This window comes from Scatophagus argus, chromosome 6 (genome assembly GCF_020382885.2).
Source record: "Scatophagus argus isolate fScaArg1 chromosome 6, fScaArg1.pri, whole genome shotgun sequence".
Lineage (NCBI taxonomy): Eukaryota > Metazoa > Chordata > Actinopteri > Scatophagidae > Scatophagus > Scatophagus argus.
In genome coordinates, this window is record NC_058498.1 from 7,609,615 (window position 1) to 7,635,028 (window position 25,414).

At 42.7% G+C, this 25,414-nt stretch overlaps 1 protein-coding gene across 3 annotated transcripts in view; it reads left to right on the forward strand.

Annotated features, from left to right (window-relative positions):
• The first annotated feature begins 728 nt into the window (after positions 1 to 728).
• dennd1b (DENN/MADD domain containing 1B) overlaps positions 729 to 25,414 on the forward strand; it is a 117,213-nt gene continuing 92,527 nt past the window's right edge. The window contains exons 1-3 of one of the 3 annotated variants that reach the window (XM_046392329.1): positions 729 to 1,048; positions 1,673 to 1,737; positions 20,610 to 20,653. In XM_046392329.1, coding sequence (XP_046248285.1) covers positions 1,032 to 1,048; positions 1,673 to 1,737; positions 20,610 to 20,653 — 126 coding nt within the window. In that variant the 5' untranslated portion in view covers positions 729 to 1,031. The remainder of the gene's footprint in view (positions 1,049 to 1,672; positions 1,738 to 20,609; positions 20,654 to 25,414) is intronic. The other 2 variants (XM_046392330.1, XM_046392331.1) reach the window with 2 other exon arrangements.

Sequence of the window (25,414 nt, forward strand, 5' to 3'; positions counted from 1 at the left end):
AGTGACCCCTGGGGGGTGGAGGGTGGGGGGACTTCTTATTCTGTTGTTCATTCTTACATATTCTTTATATTTACACTCACTGTGGCATTCCCGTGGAAGAACAAAACAATGAATAGTCTATTTAATTACTCTAATTAATTTTATACTAGCAATGGATCAAATAACTATGTGTCATGAGAAAGTTTCACCAGACTCTGTACATAAACAGACTGTTTTGGTTCCTTTCAGCTCTTTGTCTCGTGGATTTTATATGCTAAAACTACTGTTTTGGTTCACCTCCCGTCTCCGTCATCAGCTTTGTTCCCAGATGCAGCAGGCGGTGGTTAAACATGACGCGCCCAACAACAAACAGACAGACAGACAAAGCTAGTGGAACATTTAGGACCTCAAGCGCCAGATTTTGGGGCAGAGGAACACAGGGCTAAAAAGACAGTGAATATTGATCTTGAATTTCTCAGGTAACCAGAAACATGACTCCAAATGAAAGGTAAAGTTGCTTCTGTTGGTGCTAATAAACTTTAAACTGCTTCAAACTTTGGTAGCCCTCACAAGGACCCCTGACGGCTCCAAGACCCCCTTTGGGACCCACTGCTGAACGTTACCGCTGCCACATCTATTAAACTAATATTACAGTCTCACAGGGAAACGCGTATTTTTCATCATAAGCATGAATCACACATCTCAAGTCTGCTGTGCGCGTCGCGGCAGCCGCAAGGTGCGCGTCTGACGCGCTGACGTCACCAAATCTTTGACAGCACTTCCTGGAGTGGCGTTTGTTGTGGGAAATAAGCGCCGTGGTGCTGAACTGGGGACCCGAGCTACGTTAACAGCAGCGGGACGGCACAGACCCCTACACTAGCCCACCTGCAAACATGTGGTCGCGACAGGTTTCGGTTGGTATCAGATAAGACATAAGAAGAGGAAGAAGTGACGGCTGAGACTGAGGGAGGACGAGGTGGGGAATATTCTCGGACAGCAAGCAGAGCAGAGCCGCCGACAGCACGGAGTTGTCGCGATGTTGTAGCTAAACCATGGACAGCAGAATAAAGTAAGAGTTTTATGTGTACAAACCCCCGCTCACTTGTGTCGCTTCTTGACGTTGAGCTGTCGAGCTAACGGCTAACGTGTCTTTCAGGCGCGTAACGTTAACTCGGAGCTGAATGTGAAATGCGAAGGAATGTTTGGTGTAATTTGAGCCATCTCCAGCAGTGGATTTAACAGCCAGGCCAGCTGGCTCGACAGCATTTGGGTCAACCAGTCTGTCGCTCTGTCTACTAGCTGACCACCAATTAGCAGCTCCGCTAGCCAAGCACACAGCTTTAAATAGGCTACATGTGGACCCGACATTAAGCTACCGGTTTGTGTAACCAAAGTTTGTCCAGATTCAGATGTGTCGCGAGAGATGAGAAAACTTCTCATTTGTACATACAGACTGAATCACCCATCAGCATTAGCTGACCTGCTGTTAGCGACACTGTTGGCTGTTGACAGTGTGGCTCATGTAAAGTAGGACAGGTCCAACATATGATCAGCGGATGTCATACTAAGGTACATGTAACGGAATAAAACACCGTGATGTGTGTGTGTGCTGATACGGGACACACACTTGTTGCCCGTGATAACAGATGCGATGTGTTTCCTCCCGGGGTAAACAGTGTTTTGTTCTTTTCAGGGAGAACCCAGAAAGAACATTTGATCTGGTTCTACAGGTGGCGTGTCCGACATCTGAACATGAGGGTAGGTGAAGTTGTCATTTTCATTAATTACGCTCATAATGTCAGTATGTATTAACGCATAATTAATGGACCTGGAGTTGAAGTATTATTGTCAAAATTAGTTGTTAGTAATCCATTAATTGTCACAGTAGTTTTCAAGCCAAACATGCACAAAATTATCTGATTCTGTTGTTGTAAATGAAATATATTTGGCTTTTTGTTCAGACAAAACAAGTTTTTAAAGAGGTAAAGTTTGATGGGCATTTTTCACTGTTTCCTGACATTTTATAGACCAAAAGATGGATGAATTAATGGAGGAATAATTGGCGTATTAAGAAAAAATGTAAAAAAAAAATTTGTTGGTTGCACCCCTAATTAAAGCATCATTACATTATTAGATCAATGAATGCTGAGGTGATTAGCCAGCTGGCATAAAATGAATTGTCAGAAAATATAAAAATTAGTCACCAAAAAAAAAAAAAGTTACATATCTCACAGGAATGCCAAACATTTTTAGTTTCCAACATTTCAAAAGGGAGAATTTTCTGCTTTTCACGGTTTTATTTCTCTACAAATTTAATATTGTTGTGATTGAGCTATTGGAAAAGCAAAACATGACATGCTAAGATGTTATCTTGTGCTTTCGCAAATCTCGTTGGACATTTCTTACACTTCATAAACCAGAGATTTAATTGACTGATATAAAAAAATAGGTGACAGGGTATTTGGCAGTCATGGTAGTCATGACTCTGATGTCCTTCTTGATAAAGATGTTTTTGGGAATTTCCCAGTTATGTCTTTTTGTATGCAATGTGTTTGTCATATAATTACTGTGATTGTAAGGCTGCACAGTCAAGTTTTCATGTAATGTTGGCAGCACTGTTTACCAAATGCACTTGCCCGGTATTTAAAGTCAGACAGTGAGTGTCACAGAACTACAGTACATGACTGAGTTGAGTCTTGCACATTGAGAGCAATCATTATGTCTGTGGTGTTATTATGTGTGCTCCAGAGTGTCCTTCCAAGGACTAGAAGAGGTCAACGCTGTGTTTGACTTTAAAATAATCAGAGATGTTGACTGCTTTAAGATTTTTCTTTGTGCTCTTTTGTTGCTTGACTGATTTTTTGGTCTGCATTATTCTATTATTAAGCCTGACTGTAAGTTAACCAGTGATGGTATTTCTCTTGTAACCGTGACCTCACAAGGATTGTTTTTGAAAGATCACGCTTGGGTCAGCAAGCAGCATTAACTGTTCTGCTGTTTGCGGTGGTCAAACATTCCAGCGGTGGTGGCCAGGACAAAAAGTGTACAGGGTAGCCCAGGAAATGACTGTGGCCAATGAAGAACAACACCATACTCTACCTTTATGCATATGGGAAATACAGTAACCCATGTTTCACATCAATATCCAGTGTCGCCCATAAGTCAAATATCATGTAAAAACATTTTCACTGCACATTACACCAGCTGTCTTATTTTGCCCAGTCAGTTTTGACGTTAAAGAGGTGTTATGTGGACGGTTCTCTTGTGCAGCTGCTGAGCTGACCAGAGTAGACTGAAAGTTGTCCTTGGATGTAATTCTGATATTGGATTTTAAACCAAACTCATAAACCACCGGCCTGCGCTGTAATAACTGACTTCCCCCATGTATGATCCAGGGTCAGACTCATATCCGGACTCCTGCTCTCTGGAGCACAGCTACAGAGTGATGTTTGCACACCCCTCAGGTCAAGTGGAACATACACATTCTGCTCAGTCATTTGGCTAAAGTGCTTGCAGTCTATCCTGTGCTCAGTCCTGATTGGACGCAAGAATGTCCTGGTGAGGACATTGTAATGACACAGATGTGTCATACAGTTTTTTTTTTTTAAAGGAGTTTCAGGTAACTGTATGGGGACTTCATTACCTCTCTCTGAATCTGATCAATTTCCTTTTCTTTGACTTGGCTTTAGTTGTTTCTTGAAGTGTGCTGAATGGAGTGTTGTCATTTTACATGGCGCAAATGCATTGATTTTGTGCGAAAATTTTATATATATATACATGTGTCAACCCCTGTGTGACCTGTCTTACAGCAATGCATGCATTTGTCTCAATTATGTGGTGTTCTCTTTCATTAGGAGCGGAAAGGGTTAACGTTAGCCTATGAGTCATAGCAGAACTGCTTTGGTCAGCTATGAAACCTCCACAGTCACCGCAAACTAGAGCCGTTTCTCCTACAGTCAAACATTAGGTACTTGGCCAAAAAGCACCACTTCACATTCACACATTGTCTTCCCACTATCTCACAAAGGCAAACAAACAATAATGCAACCATGATAGACTATAATTAAATTGTCATAGCAACATGGCGTAGAACAGTTGAGCATTTGGAGAAGTGGTGGAAGGTTTCAGCTTGCTCATATTTCTCATATCTCTTCCTCACAGTTCAGGGAATGCAAGTTTAATTTTAGATTGATTTTGGCTGCATTTCAGTTGTTGTGTACTCCCTCTACCAGCAAAACAGTTTGCAGAAACGACTGAAAGGGTGTCCTCTCTGAGTGGCTGTGAAGCTTGGTGTGTGCAGGGTTTTGCTTATGCGGTATTGCTGTCTTGCCACCCCCACCATGTCCTGGTCCTGCAGGTCCGAAACTAGATCCATGTGCAACAGCTTGACATGATACCCTTGTAACGTAGAGGGTGTTTCACTTTGTTAATAGCAGTGACAATTAAACTGCAGAGAAATCTGCCTTGTAGTCAGATGAAAATAGATGGTCAGCTGTCTCACAACTTCCTGTGTTTCACACTGGGTTTCACACTTTCTGTAGTGAGCACTGTGTGTGTGCATACTTACACCCACATACTTGCAGGCAGACCTACGATAAACCTGCTGTTTTTGAAGTTGTTTCGCGGTGACCTTTGTAAAATAGCTGTCTTAGAATAGATCGCTCACTCATTTAAAGAAGTTGCCATTTTGTCACAGAAACTATCCACGATTTAATATGTTGTCGCTTAAGTCTACATCTGGGTGCTGAATGAAGTCACTAATGCTTATGTTAATTAATCAAAAATGAATTGATCTCTGTGAAGATTTCAACTCGAAACTCAAATAGCAAATAGCAAAATTTGGTGCAGAAAACCAATTTAATCTATGGGGTTGGTTTCAATGGCTGGAGCTGAGTTTCCATCCAGCTGAGTCAACTGCAGCATGTGAACCGTTAGGCATCATTATCTGAACTATGATGATATATGTTTTGCACTAAGCAGCACACAACACATCCCTGACCATGTCGATATGCACGTGTTTCAAAATAAAAACCAACTGACTGTTGACAGGTGATTGGGGATTTTTTTTAAAGTTATTTTTGTATTTGCAGGATGCAGACATTTTGTTTGACTTAGGCCTTGTTTAGGTGCCCTGCAAATTCAGAACTAGAGCCCAGAATTGGACTGGCAGTTCTTTGCTCTTTTGCTAATTTTACAAATTAAATCTTTAACTTGTGTTTACTGAAATATCTAGCAAGGTGGTGCTGCAAAAAAGCCAATATTATGTCAGTTCAATTTTGCGTCTTATAAGCATGTAACGAGTAATACGTTGTGATAAGTTGTGCTGTTCAGGTAATCGGGCCACTCATCTTTTCTTGTCTGTGTCTTTAATGTATGACCTTTTGGCCCTAACATTAAGCCTGATTCACAGAGATCCAGATCAAGTTTTTGTCCTTCTGTGTTCAAAAAGAGTACTATTTGTTAGTGTTGCTAAAAGCAAGTCATTTAGCATAATTAACTCTGTCAGTGTTCTGAGTTTGCTCCCGTTGGACAAAGTCCCGATTACCCTCATGGGTAGGTTTGTTTTTTTTCCCCCTGTCTTTTGCCAAACGCTTGTGGTAACAACATAAGATCAGCAGTGCAGGTACAAACAGAAAAGTACGTCACCTTACAGATTTGATTATAACACAGTAGTAATTGTGACCTGATGAGAGTGTCGACATTCCACAACAGAAATGTTGCTGGGGAGGAAAACAAGAAAATAAAGCTCGCAGCTACAATGGTGGCAGTGTTCATATCTGGACTTGGCCCCACACTTCTAACCATGGATGTGTGGATAGATGACAGACACTGGCCCTTTTTCCTCAGGCAGGTCCATGGAGACCTGGCCTCCCTGTTCAGCCCAAGCTCAGTTCCGCTTAGCTCTGTTGGCTCAGTGCTCTGTGAATGCACAGGCGGTGAGTGAGTGTTGCCTGAGAGCGTGACTGGCATGCTAGCTACTAGCGGCCCTGGCTACATAAAGCCATATTGATGTGCTTCCAAGATGCTGCCAAAGCTAGCAGATGACACTAACGCTGCCAAGGCAGTAGGTGGGGACAGATGCTACCTGTCCTCGCCCGTTCCCCACAGCCAGATTGTTCCCAGTAACAAAGCAATAAACTTAATAGATCAGCATATCAATTTTATTGCAACATTCATGCTGCAATTAGGGGGAACAATTTACTGCTTAAATTAAAAAAAACAAAAACAAACAAATCCCGCAATGAGGGCACATTGGATAGCACTGATGCGTCACAGGATTACATTCTTGGGTTTGAAGCCTGGCTGTTGGTCTTCTCTGTGTGGTTCTGCGTGTCCCCCTCAGTTCAAGCATGCAGGTCAGACGAATTTGCAGCTTTAAACAGCCGATTGTACGATTGACTGATTCTTTACAGTCTGCACAACACATGAACAACACGACAACACATTGTCATTAGGTTTCCATGTCATGCTTGTGCCTGTCACTTGTATGCTATTGAGCATGTATCTCTTTTATGAAAAATTTATCATCCTCTTCAGTATCTCATGATAGCCTCTCACTGGTATCAGAATAGGCAACAGGACGTTTAAGTGCTAAAATAGAAGTGTGCATCCATATGTTTTAGACTCCTTCAGATATACGTAAAGGAAAACTAGAAAGCAAAAGTATGAAGCAGACACATGATTCACACATAGCTTCACAACTATGAAAAGATACTTTTGTTCTGTATCCTAGGAACATTTTCACTGAGACCCTGAGGTCTCACAGTGTCACCTACTGCTCTCTAGTTAGTTATCAGTCTGCTTCCTTCTCTGCTGTAGCCCCCCTCAAGCAGCACTGTGATGTTTCAGTTTTTTCCTCCTTTGGCTTTCACCCCCTTCTTATTTCTACCCTTCGTATTCGTAGAGCAAAACTCCTGCGTGGTAGAACTTTTAGAAAAGGTTGAACATTGACATTCTGCAAAATGTCAGAATTGCTCCTTGACCCGTGCTTTGCCGGCTCTGCAGTCTGATTGGATTCCGGCTGCGTGTTGAGTTCACGGCGGTCTCACACTCAGACGGGAGGCCATTGGAGTACCAACAGATGCCATGGCAGCAAGGAGGGTGTTGATTGGTCATTAGAGAGGCCACACTCCTCCATTCACACTCCTGAGAGGACCCCAGGGTGTCACACTTTGTTTATCTCGCAACCCTTCTGCCTCTCTCTTTTGTCTCACCCATATAACTTTATTAAATTGGCTCTTTTACACGGAATCAGATATCACCCGAGTCTTTGTTTTCCTTCATCCGTTTCCTCTGAAGCAAATTGAGGAAGTCTTTTAACTGCCATGCTATAGCATGAGAATAGACACAGTATGAGTAAACTTTGAGATATCCCCCCCCACTTGATGTCTTCTAAGTGTCTGTCAGACCATTTGTGACGCTCAGTTCACCTTTTAGAAGCCTAACCTCTTTTTTTATTTTTTCTGCATTCTGAGTGGAGGTTGGTGGATATTTGGTGCTGTTGGTGCGCTTTTATTTATTTATTTTTTGTTTTTAGCTCTCTTAATAGCATAGCATACTGATAAATAAAACATACGGGGGACACTCATGTCCAAAGTGCCAAGCTGATATCATACTATAAACAGTACAACTGGAGACAACATTTAAAAAATGTTTCAGTTGCATCTAAATGGTATGTTGAGTGGAATTCTGCAGAAAAGTTACATATTCACAAATCAAATGTTTTTTGTTTTTCTATGTAGTGCACAGTAAGATACACATATACTTGTGACTAGTTTTATTCCTATTTTGGTCATCCAGATGACAAACTAGTGTTGCAGCTTTTCTCCGCACTCTACAGCCTTGTTCTTTTGTTGGTGTCTGGAGTCATTTGTAGCCCCCTACTCGCAGGCACTCATCCATTCAGTAGCTGTGTAGTGGCCTGCTGCTTTCTGAGTTTAGTTCCAGCTCTTTGGAAATAAGTGTTGTCCTCACATTTCCCCTTGGCCTGTTTTGTTTCAGATTATACGTTGAAGAAATAAAAAGTAGGGAACTTTAAGCATCATTTGACTTCATTTTTGGCAGAAAAGTGATTTGTTTTCCAGCTAAAGGCAAGGCGCAATCCTTCTCGTGCCCCCTTCTGATTATCACTCGTCGTGGCAGGGACAGGCTGGCCCTACAGCTAGGGAGAAGTGTGAAAGGGAGCAGCTCGCCAGGACTTTTCAGGTGGTGCCATGTGACCTCGCTACACTTGTGTTTTGGCGTAAACACACACATGCATTCATGACCATCAGGACAGCTGTGAGTGTACTTTCTCTGTTGTTTCTTCATAGCACAGAGGATTATTTGCCAAAGCATGAAGAACTGGGGCGAAACGCGATGGGGTGGGGTGTGGAGGAAGGGAGGGAGATCGAGGGAGAAATCGAGGGAGGGAGAGGATGAAGGGGGTGGTAGATATATGCTGATGGCAGTAGTCTATAAACTGAGAGGTGAGATACTGTGTGGGTTGATGGCTGAGCTTTCCCACCCACTGAACTGAAACTCCAGGGGAAAACAGTTTTTTTTTTTGTGCATGTGTGTGTGTGTGTGTACGTGTATATGTGTGAGAGAGGAGGCAAACAGGTACATGTTTAGGTGTGCATTGTATATTGTGCATATAATGCTGTGTATGTGTGTGCACGGCTACACGGATGTGGGTGTGTGTGTGTGTGTGTGAGAATGTGAATGTGCATGAGAAGGACACACAGAAGCTGTGAGAGCTGCAGGAGGTTCATCTGAATTCACTAATGCTGCCAGACTGGGAGAACATGGAAAGACTTCTAGGTACTGACGCTCACAGGCTATTTTTAGACTCCCCCCTTTCCACGGCGAAAATGTGGAGGGAAAAACAGGGACCTGATCGGTGATTTTTAAAATGAGATGGTTTTGATGAATGCAGACGAGTTTCATCACATCACCTCCAACGTCTCACTTGCAGCCTCGCAGCATTGTTGTCGGTGGCTTGTTTTTTCCAAGTGTGTGTTTGTGTGCGTGTGCTGTGCGTCTCTGTGAGATGGCAGATGAATTTATTCCCTTGGGACCACTCTTAAGTTATGTTCCAGAGAGCTCTGGGAATTTTCTGCGTTTAAAAATAAAAAACCATGAAGCAAAGGCTAGGATAATGTCCAGCTGTAAGCAGCTTCCAAAAACCGCTAGTGTCATCATGAAGCTAAGCTCGTCTTCACATCTTTCATGTCAGAGAATGACAGTAGGTGGCCAGGAGTATATGTGTTCAGCACAGCAGATGGTACAAGCATGTACAACCAAACACACATTCATGCACATTGCACACCCCCACAAACACACACAATCAAGTATTATGAGTCAAACAACAATGATTGGCTGGTTCTTATGCATGTAATACCAACGTGGCCTAGTTTAGCCCACAAATCAACAGGATTAGTACAGCTCCTGCTTTAATGTAGCTTTGGTGATGTTAATCTGCCCCAGTCTGGCAAATTGGATATCATTAAAAAGCTGTACTCAAAAATATGTTGACTTTTGTCACTGTCATGTTGAGCAGATTTTATGATGACAGGATTTTAACTAGATTTGGGGTTGACTCATGTCTCATGACTACACCAACCGGCCCACTTCTCTTGTCGTGCGCGGTGGGAATGATAGCCGTAAAGCTCATAAAGCTCATAAAGCTTTTCTTATGACGGATTCCAACCATATTAAACCAGACACTGCTTTCTTCAAGGATTTTCCCATAGGAAACTTTACCTGTGAGAGTTTATGATTTAAAAATGAATTTAGCACAAATATTGACTGCCTTCTGGCATATCATAGACCTGCCTTATTTGTATTTTATTGGTAGCAAATAATGTATGATATAAAAGAATGAATATTCATTTTGCTGGGGAGACTTTAGGGTCTCCAGCAACTCTGCAAACCGCACTTTTAAACAAATGGAAGAAGCACATAAAGGCAGAGATTGTTACAAAGGATGCAGTCTCTGTGTTTGTGTTCTGGTCTCGCGGGGTTGCTGACGTGCAGACTGATGTAAAATGATCTAAAAGATGAATGATGAAAAGACAAATGTTTTCCCTGGCAATTAAGGAAATCAGCCTAGTTATTGACATGATATGAGTACTGGTATCCTGACATCTAGGCTGTTGTCCTTTAAACCCTAATTCTGTGGTCAAGGCCAAACCCAAGTCGAGCAGGACTAGTAGTACAAGCCTGTCACCTCAGCTTCTGTCCTCACTGTTTACATGTCAACAGCTCTGCCCTCAGGCTATGTCTCTCCATTGAAGGCTGCTCTTATGTTGCCTAACACCACACAATTATTGTGAAGATGATGCCGTTTACATGCATGCAGTAGCCCTGCTGGCCCTTAATTTGGGTTCTGGCCTATTTTTCAAGACAGAAAATATAGGTCAGTCTGTGAATGTCTGAGACCATTCATCATTGCAAATCATGTAATTCATCTACAGGGTCTTTGTTTTCTTATAGACAGACACACACACACACACACACACACACACACACACACACACACTCTCATGCTTTCCTCACCTTGCAATGCTTCATCCTCACTCATGTATTGACTGCTATTGTTGAGTGTATTTCCTGAACGCGGAATAGTTTCTGATTATCTTGCTGCATTGAGACTGCATGAACATCTTAACACCCATTTCAGACTGATACAGTGATGCAAGATTGATTTGTGTCTGTGGTCAGGGTGAATAGGTTAACTTGCGTTTTTCAGCTTGGCCTCAGGACCTCCTTGTGACTCGGGTTTAACTGGTCTGGCACTGCTCGGCCCTTTAAATCAAGTCAGTTTTATTTATAAAGCCCAAAACCCCCAAATTTGCCTCAAGGGACTTTCCAATCTGTACAGCACATGACACCTCTATCCTCAGACCCTGAACACTGGTATGGAAACTTTGGTATGGAAAAACAGGTGTTTCTGTGAAAAGAAAAGGAGTTACTGTAGGATTACTTTCAGTCTTATAATAGATAGTTTTGTCAGCTAATGGCCCTTTCTATCCTGAAGCCAGCTCTTCTAAATCAACTTGAATCTGCAATAAACATAGCGACAACCGCTTTCAGTGAATGGAAACTCTACAGCTCCCCAACCAACAATAACAAATATGGAGTTTATCTAGTTTTTATAAGCAAAAATGCCACACATTCTCTGGCTCCAGCTTCTCAAATGTGAGAATTTGCACCTTTTCTCTGTTGGCTGTTGGTTGTATAAACCAAACAATTTGAAGATGTCACCTTGGCTTGCAGGAAGTTGTGATGGACATTTTTCACTGTTTTATACACTATCAATTAACCCAACAAATAGATACTAAAAAAAACGTTGCAGCTCTAATTAGGTCTGTTGTAATTTACTGCTTTAACGCTGATCTCTCTGTGGAACTACAGTAGATGTGGGTCTTGTGTGAACGTCAAGTGACAAGGAAGTAAAGCTGTGACAGCAGTCAGATATTAATGAGTCCAGTGCGGGTAGAACTTGTGTTTATTAACCCACATCAAACATGGGTTTGAGTGTGTTGAAAGTGGGTGTTGTTCTGTTGACATGTCTTAGCCTAGTCCTGTCTGCTGAATCACTTATTAGCTAAGCCCGCATTTCTGATCCCTCTGTGGTTCAGAGAACACATGCTGATGAAGCAAAGTGAAATGATAATGCATTGTGAGTTCAGTGGCTTTCTTTTCAGCACCAACAATGTTATAGGCTTTTAGTCAAGAATATGTGCTCATTGACATGGTTTGCACACTGGGTTGGCTTGAATTCATGATTGCAGCACAGATATCGGAGCACACAGTATCTTAGTTGGATAGTTGATTCACCTTGATCTTGGAATGCAGTGAAAATGTGAAACATAGATGTATAATTACAAATTTGCTCAATATGTATTGCATCTTGTAACCCAGACTTCGTTTAAAGATATTAAGAAATTGCAAATGACTGATAAGATAATGGAAAAACAGCAGTTGAATTTTTTTCTGGACTGCAAAGGCCAGATTGTTCTCCAAATGACCATCCCAGACAGTCCCCTAAGAAGTTACGGTTCTCTAAATCATCTACCATTTTTGATGAAAGCAGTTAAATTTTGGAGAAGTGTGCGTGTGTATGTGTGTGTGTGTGTTGAAGTTTCGGTAGTTGGCCAGTGTTCTTCTGTCAGTATTTCATCCATCAGCCCTGTAGAGTTTTCAGTGTTTAGGATTAGGCACCGTTGTACGCTTTTAACAGATACAGATGTATTGTCATCCCTGTGGAAACATTGGCTGACTGACTGTCTGACTGCCTGACTGAGAGCTGTCTGTCTGTCAGCCTTTGCATGTGAACTTCAAATCACAGCTCGGCAGCACCAAGCATGTAGCCGCCAAAGGCAAGGCTTTGCACTGTCATCAGCACCACGCGGCTGCCTCTGGGTGCTGTGCCATATGACATTAGCTGAGATCGATCCTCTCCCCACCTCAAGGAGCTGCTGTGCTACACAGTGTTTTCTCTGATGCTGCATCCACCACCTCAAAGACTAGAAAAGGAACTCTCCCCTCAGCATGTCTAATTGAGTGACAATGACCTGATCACCAGTGTTCTCAAACTTTCCAAGTTGTACATCCAAAAACCAGAACCACTGGCAATTCTAGGCTCTTTTGACGAGTGCCTAAGCACGCCTGAATTAAACCTTAGCACTCCTACACAATAATAAAATAATAATTCATTCCTGTAATATTCTTTATTGTTTTCCCTGCCTTCTGAAGGAAACCAGATATTTTATTTGTCATTTACTTAATTTTTGTGCATTTGTTTAATTTCAGTTCGTTTGGCCATGCTAAAACCCCTTGTCAGTGTCATATATGACCCTGACATAGGTGGAGATACGATTTATTTATTTTTTTCTTAGCAAAATGACAAGGTTCAGGTGTAAATAAGGCTTCAATCTTACCAGTTCACTTCAACCCGATACTCAGTTAGAATAATGCTGTACGTTGATGTAGATTCTCCACCCGTCTTACTTCATAATATGTCATTAATACTCTGTTTGCTTGTTATGTTAGCCTTTTGGATTACATGTCATTTCAGCCCATTTCATTCACAACAGAATTTTACATGGGAACTGAACCCCCTTAAAGGTCTGAGCCTAAAACAAAGTCACTGGTTTATTCACATATTTCTGCATGGCTTGTTGTAAAGTTAAAGCTAACTTAGTTTGTAAAGTTCACTCATGTTGTTTTAAGCGTATTAGGTTAATAATAGAGCTATTAATTTGCTGTGCTTATATAGACGTTGTTTTTTGACCGAGGCAGATGGTTGGAACATATGGACAGAAGTAATGTGATTATGTGGCGAAATGTTTGGTTTTTAAGCCAGCCAGCCAAAATCCCGAGATGGAATCATCATCATTATTGTGCAGCCACACTCTGCAGTCTGCCCTGCTTTTCCCCACTTATTTAGAAATACATATCTGGGTCATATTTCTGATTTCATGTTATATACCTCAGATTTTAGGGCACATTGCTGCTTTAATGTAAGCACTTGATTTTATCACTCTGCAGGATATAGTGTGGAAACTAAGAGCTGAAGAGTAGTCTGTCTTGGGAGATACTGGTTTGTTTTTCTTAGCTTAGGAGGCTAACATCCCCCCCCCCTGCACCACCATCACCACCACCACACACACACACCCCCAACAAACACGCTGACAGTGTGTTGTGTTGAAAATGCAGTCATGCGAAGCTGTTGTTTGACATAATGTTGGACCAGTATGGAATCTGACTGGGAATATCAACGCTGATATGTGGTGATACACAGAGGCTGTCACAAAGGTTGCATCCATATGCTGTGCCACTCATTCGTGAAGCTGTGAAATTGGGTTGCATCCCAACTAGCCTGGAGACAGTATCGCTTTCACTTCTCTCTTTCTGTCTCTCTTTCTCAGCTCATCCCACTGAAGCATTTTTCTGGGAAGACGGAACAACTAATGTGGCATTAATAGGGTCACATCATCTCCATGCAGCTCTGTCTTTCTTCTCCTTCCAGTGGCTGAGGCTGTTGTTTATCTTTTTCAAATGAAGCCGTAGAAATGGTTTAGAAATCCCCCAGGCCAGCATCTCTCACATGTGAAGCCTGCCAGTTGATGTTTTTGGCTGGTATAAAGCAGGCTCTACCTTAGAGGTTGTTTTATTCAAGCACTGAAATTAAAATATCTCTCCTTTACAGATGTAGGCCTATTTCCAGACCTAATTTAGACCAGTGTGATGGTACATTTGCTAGTTCCCTTTACAAGAAATTATAAAGCCTTTAGAGTGTTTTGTATCAGCACTTTCTGACACAGTTTGGTTCTGGATACCAATTTGATATCACACACAAATCAGTTCTGATTGATTCCAGGTTAGTTTCCGACTAACCTCAGGGGTTCACTATTTCTGTCACTCCCCAGTCCTCATTTGTAACACCATAGGTGTGACCAATCAGTATTCGTAAACTTAAGGACCATATCATCGTTTAAGAAGTTTCTCTTTTCTCAAAACCTCTGCTCACTAAAGCAGCATGAAATGTAATGCCATTTGCAGTGTGAAGTCTGAGGCTCGATGGGCAAAAGGGAAAGAAATGTTTTAAACGTCTGTGAGTGTGTTTTTCTTTCTGCTGGCCTTTGAAAGATGCCAGTTAATCTGCTTACTCCTTTAATTGTGAGTGTAGGGGTTGGGCCTCCTCCCGGCCAGAATAAGGCTACTGATCCAGAAGTAAAACGATGACCACCACAGTTATTCCTTCCTTTAGGTTATGCAACCCCCCCCCAGGTCTTCTTTAGCCACCCCCTCGCCTCTTACTCCTCCACCGCACCCTCCCTCCGAGAGAAGAAAGCTCCTTGTTCTGACAATAGACATTTTTTGCCATATGTTGGCTTGACATCTTCATCAGGTTCACAGCAGGTTACCTTAGTTAACTTTCACTCCACTGCCTGATGGGATTTTCTCCCTGTGTTTCTCCAGTCGGCCCGGGCTCAAAGTCTAGACGGCCTCCGAGGCAGGGTCCTTCCAGCCCTGTGTCCACAATGGCCGTATTGTGGATGCTTAGTAGTTGTAGCTTCCTCCCGTTACAGCGAACAGGCTAGTGCTAAAACAATGCTTTTGTCTGAGGGCATGCGAGGGGGCCTAATCCACTACATACTGTGAAATAAATCTCTCCTAAAGATGAGAGAGCGAGCGAGAGAAACGGAGTGAATGAAATCATTGCCAGGGAGGTTAGAGTGCAGCAGTTTAACCCCTGGCCAAGAAAGAGGGAGGAGAGGAGGCAAAGGGAGTGAGAGAAAGGAGGAACAAGGAGAGGCAGGCGCTACATCCCTTCATCTCCGGAGCATGGATGGAGGAGAGGGGCTGCCGGTGGCTTTCACAGCCTCTCTTCTCACCAGAGGAGCTGCTGTTCACCATATGGGATTTGGCCTCTCTTAACAAACAGGCCCCCTATTCACTCACAACACACATTCAAGTAGTTCATGGAATAAGGTGAAAAAAGTGCGTTTTTTTTTATGCCTTTAGAACATTGGATGGCCATGAGGGCTCTAAGTCTGCGTTTGATTCTCATAGTATAGAGAATTATAAACTAGAGGCTTTCATCTAAATGTGTATTCACACTGGATTTAGGGTTAGGTCTTTTTGTGTTTTACTGAAATCTCTGTCTTAAAGCCAGAACCATGCATTCAGGCCACTTTTATTGAGCTGCTAAGGTGATCCTATAGAAACACAAACATAGGCCTCTGCGCTGTGGGTGTATTTCATTTTCATCATATGCTTTTTCCAGTAGTTTGGAAAGGCTATTTTTTGTAAAGCTTTATATCATTCAAAGCAATTAAGTTAGTTGGCGTTTAAAAGCGGTTGAAGTTGAATAACTTGCCATGCAGCGCTGGGCAGTGTGAGGTTTCTGACAGACTGTTATGCGCCAACTTTTTCTTCCAGCCAGCAGCATTAGGGCAGCATTAGGATTGACATTCTCTGCCAACAGCTTCTTTTTAGCCTACTTGGAAATCCCAAGAAGCATAGATGTGCGCCAGGATGAAGATGCCAGCATTTTTCATTTTTAGCCTACTTGGAAGTGCCAGTAGACATAGATTTATGCAGAGAATAGATGAAATAAGAGATGAAGGGTAGGCTTATTTCTTGTTTCTCTCATGTTTCAGTGCATGTATATCTTGCTAATTTATTCTGTTTAATCCTGTCACGTTTAATGATCCACCTGAGGAGGTAGGAAGGAAGTGGTGTCAGTTGAGAGAGGCTGCGATCTACCTCCCACTCTTCACAATGCATCCATTTCCCCCCTCACCTCATCCTCCCTCCTCCCACTCTTTCCCTGTTGCCCCACTCTCAGTTCCCAGAACCCTTCACCTATTAACCCTCCTTTCTCCTCGCTCGCCCTCCTCCTCTGACTTTTAAAGACAGGCGTCTCAGGAATAGCCAAAACATTGATTTTTGACCATCTCTACCACTACTACCCCTGCATGTTGCCCCCATCGTGACTGTGAGAGATCAGCCACGCTTGAAGCCCTCAGAGATCAATGGACATGCTACTGTACAGTAAATATTCAGTCCTGAGCTTGCTGTCTGTCTGTAAACACGCATGTACTTGTACGGTACACAATTTGCACACAGACACACATGCACTTTGCAGACAGAGGGACCAGTGGTCACTCCTTGAGCTTGCCGTCGCATTTGCCCACCTCCATTTCCTAGGGTGTGAATGGATGAATCTAACTCTGGATAGGTGATTTCAATTCAATTCTCACCCACTGGATCTGTTTACGCTCCACTAGGGTGAAATATGCTATAGGTTGTTTTCTCCTTGTCACTCTAGCTGCCACTGGTGTCACATCAAATGGACTGTTTTTATAGTGTTTGCAACAGCACTTTGTGGATTTTGTCAACTGTAGGAAATACAATAAACACATTTTAAATTCTTTCTGCATTTTTGGCTCGATGGAGATCGTCCTCGGTGACGGAGAGGCTGATGTCTTGTAAATCAGTGCAGACAGGCCGAGGGAGGATGTTTTGCAGGACAGATGCATGGACATGCATGTTGGCATTTCAAACTGTAACCTAAGTTCCCACGAAGAGGGCAGGATTCCAGTTGTGCAGTTATGTTGTTATTAGCTTTGTGTGCCTGTGTGTGTTTATGTTCTTGTGATTACATATGCCATTGCCGGTGTCCTCCAGAACCCCCAACTAACTAACTTTGTCATATTTTATTGTAACTGACAGCTACCATTGTCTGTTGCATGCCAAGAATGTTTTATGACCTTGTGAGTAAGCCAAAGCATTTATACAATCCCCTTGTAAAATCCACAGCCTGTGTTTTGAAAAAGCCCAAATCCACAGAGGCCGCAGACAGAAGTGTATTTTCTGTGGGCTCATGGCCGTCCATGCCTTTCAAATCAAGTCATGAAAAATTTTGGTGACATTTAAGTGGAGAAAATTAGGATCATGTCATTTGCACTTCAAATATTTTTATGTGCTTTGTTTTGGCAGAGCAGGATTCAGAAATTAATCATATAAATCATATTTTTTTGGTCAGTATCTTTGAGCTCTAGTGTGTGTGTGTCTGTGTCTGTATGTGTGTGGATGTGTATTTTAGGAAGGGGAGGGTGGATTAACCGGTGCAGTATCTGTCATGGTGACATTTGTGTCCCCTGGCGGAGCAGCAGGGGTTCTCTTCACCTCTGTAACCTTCAACTTTCAGCCTTAACCTCCTTCAGGCCCCCTCTTGCGTCCACCACACGCTCCACACCACACGTCCAAAGGGAGGGGTATGCGAAAGCAAGAAAGTGAGAAAAATGGGGGGGGGGGGGTTAGCAGAAAAGAATAGGACAGGGAGCTGCAGGGGAGGGCGGGATGAAGAGAAAGAAAGGTTGTGGAAGAAATGCAAAAAAATTAGGCAAGCATGGGAGAACCGAGAGCTGCGGCTGGAAATGAGGCAGAAATGGGGGAAGAATAAGAAAAGACAGTGGAAAAGAGAACCAAGAGGCAAAATGATTGTCAGAGAAATGTGGAGGTGGAGCACAACTCGTGGAGAATAAGGGCCTGTAGGATTGAAAGGAAAGTGCGCACAGTATGCAGAGGAAAGAGGAGATATGAACGATAACGGAGGGTGTTTGGTGACGTTCTGAAGTTCTCACATGTCCTCAGCCGCACGAGAAAAGTATTTCTGCATGTTGTTACAGCTCGCTGTTTTCTGCCTGCTGAGCTTTCTTGATTCATGCCTCCGTGTCATGCTATACAACTTTCCCTCTGTGCAACTCCATGCTGAATAAAACACAATCCAACAGTGCACTCATGTAAAACGTTTAACACGAAGATAGTTTGTCATTGGATATGATCGTATGTCTTAAGTATGCTTTCATATGTGGCATTCCTTAAGATGGACTGTAATTTAACTTGGCATATAAAGCTAATTTGTGATTTTTTTTTTTTGCAGCCTTTATTAACACTTTGTCAAGTGTGGAGCATTAAGCTACTCATGCTAGGATTGTAATCGTTGTTACCGGAGATAAATTAGAAGTAAATGCTTATATTTGCTGGCACATGTTGCATAGACTGCATTTAAAGACTTTTTCTCCCAGCAAACATTTTGGCTTGTCATAGCAGGAAAAGTAAGTGTAATCAACAGCATTAAAAATGATTGCACTCCATTACAGGTGGCCCAGTTCCAGGGTCCTGGTGTTGTACATGCTGGCTCAATGGCATCATGTCTTTCTGGGACACTTGATGGAATTAAGCCATCATTAATGAAACTCACCTGTGTTTTTCAAGTCAAAATGTCTGCTGTGAGAAAGGTGCACTGTGTTGCAGCTGCACTCACACCTTGATTTTCAGTTCAGTCACACTCCTCTTGTCTGTTCTGTCAACATGGAGCCCGTTGATTCGGCCATGAACATGAACACTGGCACTGCAGGGGATTGCAGGTTTTGCAGTTTTGGCTGTTGAAGCCGCCCCATATTTTCATGCCTATGCACACCTGGTCAGTCACTGCAGAAAGCAAGCAGAGCTGTCAGAAGTTACAAACACTGGGCTGCTCTTGCCCTCTCCTCTTTCATAACTCCTGTCCCTTTTCCTCTAACTTGTATCACGCTGCAGCAGCAATTCCCATCCTCTCACCCAGTAAATCAGCATAAAATAGCCCTAACTGTGTCAGATCTTAGGGTAGGGAGTGGGGGGGGGGTCGCACTGTAGAGCTTTGAGCTCTGCTGCTTTTTTTTTCTTTTTTTCAGTGTCGCTCTTTTCAAGATGGGGCCCATGAAATTATCTAACAGGATTATGTAAGGCATGGTGGATTCTGCTGTGTCCTGTCATCCGTTTGTCCATCATATGCCTCTTTGTCTCTCAGGGAGCCTGGTGTGATGGCCATGAAGCTACCCTATGCATCGTGTGCCCGTTACATGTCCTCCTCACTAATTTAGTGGTCTTATCCTTTGGCTTCACATCTGTTGTTTATACCTGTTGAGCTCCCAGTTTTTGTTTTTGTGTGTAATCAAAAGGTCTGGAGCTTCAGGTTCATTTTCTGTCAGCCAGCTTGGTTTAGGCAGATGTGGAGATGTGTTCATGGGCCTGTAGGCCTTTTGTATGTCCAGTGACAGTGAACCTGGCACGTGAGAGCTTGTCTCTTCAAACCCTCGCTGTTCCTGCTGAGGTCACTGGGCGACCTTGGAGCTGTGGAAGCCATGTTTACCAGAGACCCCTGTGCTCAGGCTGTGGCTCGGTGGCAGCTTTCTTTGCAGCCACATGGTAGAAGCCCACGAGAGGCTCACATTTTAGTTTGGAAACTAGCTTTAAGAGAGATACAAACATGCTGTAAGAGTGGCACTTAGGGAACGGTTTTATTAATCAGCCAATATGTAATGTGTTTAAATGTCAGAAAGAATGAAAAATGCCCTTCACAGCTGATCAAAGCAAAATGGTTATCTTAAGATTTAGTCTGATTAGCCACCTGAAACCCCAAGTATTTCATTTATAATGGCATTTTTGAAGCTTTTAACCACACCAGTGTTCTGTATTCACACTCAATAATTGACTTAAATGTGAATTGGTTAAACTTAACTGGTTAAATTCCTGTTGATATCAAATCTGACTTATCAATTTGGTTAATCTCTCAGCATTATGGTTGTTTACTGACAAAAACAACAATAACAACAAAAAAAATCGCAGTGCTGTTATAATGATAAACCTTTTAGTTTAGATTTTACATCTCTGCAGCAAACAGCCAGTCTTGTCTCAATGTAGGAATCATTAAGCAAATGAACCAGAGTGAACCAGAGTATGTGTTGATTTGACTACCTTAAATGTGCAAGATTTGGTATATAATATAAGCTATCATATCTACGCTGAGAATAAAGATTAGCATATTTGCAGCACATACAGCCTAGACAGTCTCGCTCTCTCTTGTCTTTCACTGTGCGTGCGCTGCTCTGTGTGCGTGTGTGTAAGTGAGTGCATAAATGTAAGTGTGTGTGTGTGTGTGTGCGTGTGTGTGTGTGCGTGCGTGCACAGACTCGCAGCAGCCACCCTTGCCCCCACCCCTCTCATTAATATGTATGTGTTCTGAGGCAGCTAGCGAAGACGGTGTGTTTCTCACCCGCTGATTAATGCTGTCTGTCAATTACCTCTAGATCCAACCGTGCTGTGGAGCTTCCCCCAGGACCACACAGACCAGGTTGGAACACACTCTGCTTTTTCATTCTCTCTCTCTCTCTCTCTCTCTCTCTCTCTCTCTCCCTCCCTCTCTCCCCTCTACCTCCTCCTCGACTCCCATCTCCCTTCCTTGCCTAATGCCCTCATGCCCAGCACCTATCACCACCACCATCACCACTGCTCTCCTCCTCATCCCTATCAGTGCTTCCTCTTCTTCTCGCTCTCCTCCTCCTCCTCCTCTTCTTCTTCCCCTCCGTCTCGTTTTACGTCTGCGCTGGTAATGAAAAGCAGTGAGCAGGTCTTCAATAACTGACGAATCAGTAATTATCATGCAGCCGTGACAGGAATGCACACCTCTGTTTTCCCTTTTCTCTCTCGTGGTGCTACTGTGTCTGCTTCCCATTGTTTCACATTTATGGCGTTATTGGGTTTGTTTTCAGTCTGAAAGTAAAATTGGCAGCTGTTTTGCACTGCTTTTTGGCACATCATGTTCTTGCCTAAACCAGTGAGAGGTAAGTGTCGCAGTTATACACACCTCAGTGTCTCCCACTAGCCTGTATTGTTAGGAAATCACATTTTTGATGAGGACATGGTGTAAATGATTATTCCAGGATATAACAACTTGAGTCTTATTTTTGTAGCTTTGATAATCATTTCTGTTGATTAGAATGACTCATCAAAGAAGTAGCTGAGATCTGGGATCATGGAAACTTACCTGCAATAAAGTCCAAAGGGGCACGAAACAGCTGACTGAACATCGCAGGTTATAAACAAGCCCACATTTTACAACCAGATTACCTAAAGTATTTTATTTGAGGTTAAAACTACCCAAAACCCCCTCTGTTTCCTTATTGTGTGTGTGCACAACTATGGTAAGTACAGTAGGACAAAGTTTAGCTTTTGATGGAGGTTAAGAGCTTGTAATTTACTTTTCACCTTTGCTTTCACTATGGTTGCACATATTCAATTTTCAGATTGGTACTGAGGCCAAGATGAACGGGTTGAAAACTCCTCGTCTCACCCTCCCCTACAGAGACCCATAAAAACGTGAAGGCCTCCTCAAGAGGAGTGTTTGGTTTGTCCATTTCGGGCTGCTGTACAAACTAGGTTATAAAATTAATTACTTGAATGATCATCGGGTCAGCATTTTTGCAATCATCTATACTTGTGTTTTGTTTTTTTTTTTGTTTTTTTAATCCATCATATTTTTAATCCATCCCCGATGCAGCATCCCCTCTCTGTCTCTAGTCAACACTCTGAGGTCTCACACACAATGTTATCATTTCTGGTCAAAACAATGAATTAAGACCCACGTTGTCATCAACCAAAATTATCCTTAAAGCCAATCACACATCTTTTCAGTTGTCTCAGGGGGACAATATGCGCTCACTGTTTGGGTTACGATCATTTAAATTTAATATTCCTTTTATTTAAAAGTCTTGCTCTTCACTGTTAGAAAAATACACCGCCTCAGCAGGGTGTCTTTCTGGCTTCACCTTCAAAGAACAACAGTCGACTTCCAACTTGATCAAAATGATCACATGGCCCATAATAATATATGTGTTAATCTCTGTGTTGCGCACATCATGCTGTTAGTAGATTAGGTTGCATTATTCTCCTGTTGTTGCTCCAACATGTGACGACTCCTTGACTCCTGCTCGCTGCTGCTGTGTCTTCTCAGACAGAGATTTGACGTGTAGAGTATTGTTCCTTCTCCAAGAGTGGCCACAGCACAAACTGGAGCAGATCATTGGACAGCTGACTGACTCAGCCCACCAATGAACTGAGGAGAAAAATGGACAAATAAAAAAAAAAAAGAAGGAATAAAAATAGAAAGACAACAATATGTGCATAGGCTAACAATCTCAGCACAGCAGCCAAGCCAGTGAGTTTTAACAGCTCTCCTGCCTCTCTGATCCACTTTGAGGAATAAACGGGCTTGTAGAAAGATGCTTCAGGCGATATCTGCCTGCCCCACAAGAGCCAGAGCGTGCTATCAGAGTAAGAGGTAGAGGGAGTGAGGGAATGAGAGTGTGAGCAAGAAATTACACACTTACAGAGGTAGGCACAGGAAATGGAAGTGAGGGAAAAGAGCAGCTGGATCCAGGAGAGATGAAAAAAAATCACATAGTGTAAACATAGTGTATGTGTTGACATGGGCCTGTCTCATCCTTCTTCCCCAACATGTCTTTCTTTTTAGCCCCCCCCCCCCCCCACCACAACCTTACTTTTCTTTCATTCTGTTGTCGACCAGATCGTTTGTGTGGATAAGATGGCCCTTAAGATGGCTAGTTAGCGTGCTGTGTACAGAGGGATTGGCCCTTTCCCCCATATACATAAAGGCTGTATTCACGGAGCTCATTACCAGGATTAGGGCTCCTTTCCTCCTTTGTGGGGCTCCTCAGTAGCCACAGTCTCTGTCTCTTTCTGTGGCCCGAGCTGGCCAGCATATGGCAGCAGCAGCCAACAGTCTCCACAGAGGGGCTCAGAGCTCAGAGCAAGGCCTCCTTTTGTTTAGGCCGTTATTGTTGCTCAGCGTAATGACATTTGTAGGCCGTAGGATCGGGGTGGAGGGGTTACTCTACCCCAGGGGAGAGGGGTAGAGAGACGGAGAGACAGAAAGAGAGAGGGAGAGGGATGGAGGGATGGGGGGCAAAGACATGTAGACAGACAGGAGTGTGGATTATGGAAATATGAATTGATTTTTTTTCTGTGCTGTGGTAGAATAGAAAGCTCAAAGGAGAACAGACTGCAGGCTGGCTGGCACGCCGGGGTGGTGCTGTGGAAATGTGAAGTGAGAGGCGCTTGCTCCCTCTTTCTCTTTCTCTCTCTCCTCTGTTTTTCTTTTTCCCCTCCTGCTCTCCCTTTTCCTTCCTCGGCCCCTGAGACTCTTGATACCCTGGTCATCCGCAGATGCCATTTGGATAGAAATGGAAAGATCGGGAGGGTGGGGGGGCTAAAGCATATATTTGAATCGCAAGAAGGGCTTTTTTTTTTTGCAAATGAAGCAGACAGATGGAAATCTGTCCATTTCCTCTCAGATCTCATCCCAAAGTTGTGTAAAAAAAAATCACTGCAGACAGAACACACACACACACACACACACACACACTCACACGCACATGCACAACCACAAACAGAAAATGCTTCTTCCAGTTAATTCTAGCTAACCACAGTGTGGTATATAGAAGGCCAGCTGAGGATAACATGATAAACACTTAGCAAGTTCCAGGAACAGATGACTGTTTGAAATACAGATACACACTTTTTTGAAATATAAAGCTTCTTTGCCCAACACGACGAGCACAAACATTTTTTTACGGTTGACAGGCTCCAGCACTGTCATTTTATTTATCATGTGTTGAATTTGTGTCTGCTGTACATGTATGTTATTCTGTTCATTTTTCTAGTTAGATTTGGCATGTTATTTCATGAAGAGCTAAGAAAGAATGAAAATACCTGAGCTATAAGCCTGCAAAACTAGTACTAGTACTCTGTACTTCTACCAGCTACCTTGTCCTAAATGTGCTGGAAATAATCAGATTTTATGCCTCCATGTCCACCCCATTCCTGTGAACACATCTCAAGGATGCATGCAGGGATGTTCTTCAGATTTGGCCCAAATGTCCACTTGTATGACCTCAAGGATGAATTGAGTTAACTTCAGTGGTCAGAGGTCAAAGTTCAAGTGCATTGTGACCTCTTTATCTCTTTGTCCATTTCTTGTAAGTCTGACATCTGAGAGAAGATTTGTGTGAAGCGTCCATGTTTTAGAGTTTGTCCATGTGTTTAGCTTTTTTGACATGAAATGGTGCATTTACTGTCAAGGAATCTGGGTTTTAGTACTGATGTTGTGCTTCTTCATATGTTTGGGATGTACCGAAAGGCTTGTGTGACAGTAGCTCCTCCTCCTGTAGATCCTGATGGCTGCAATTAAATAAGTTATGGACTTTGTTATAGACTCTGTCCCCTGCCTTAGCTTTCTTGCACATTCCATTATTACAGTTCAGTGTTTACTGTATATTATCAACATAAATGCTCTGAGGGGCATACACACAAATATAACGCTGTGTTTGTTTTCTGGTTCTACCTCTTGGTGCTCTTGTTAAACTTTTCCCCATTTTTCACTCTCTGTCTCTAACCCTCTCTCTTTCATAACTCCCTTTATGCTCATATTTTATTTATTTATTTGTTTTATTGCCATATCACTCCATCACTTCTGTGTCTTTGCACCTCTTGCTTTGTGCCTCTTCATCAAACTTCACGCTTCCAACGACCTCATCACATATTTCCCCTCAAAAGACGTTGCAGGATATTGTAAATTACACATAAACCGCATTTTTTCCCCCGCCAGCCTGGTTGCAGCATAATATCCAGAGAGAAATAAAGGAAATATTGAATTATGAATAGATTTTACTGCAAGGCCTTCTCTCAGCTGTGAACTAAAGTTGATGTTAACTCTCTGTGGCCATTGCACACATTTTAATAGGGAACCTTTGATCTTCCTGCTGCATACTGCATGGAGTTGACCATATAACATGCTGTTTTTCATTTACGCCAAGGCTACAGTAGGTGTGATTTGATCCTAAAAGGAAATATCAGTGCTTTGATAAGAACACATACTGTACATTGCTCTGTGTAATCAATTTGCCATATTTTTTGCATTCCAGGACTTATGTTGAGAAAAATGTTGTGATGTACTACTTTTACCCTCTACATGAGTAATTTTCTGACTTCCCTCATTTCCTAGTTGGCCTTTTTTGTGAGCTTGTTGCATTTGGTA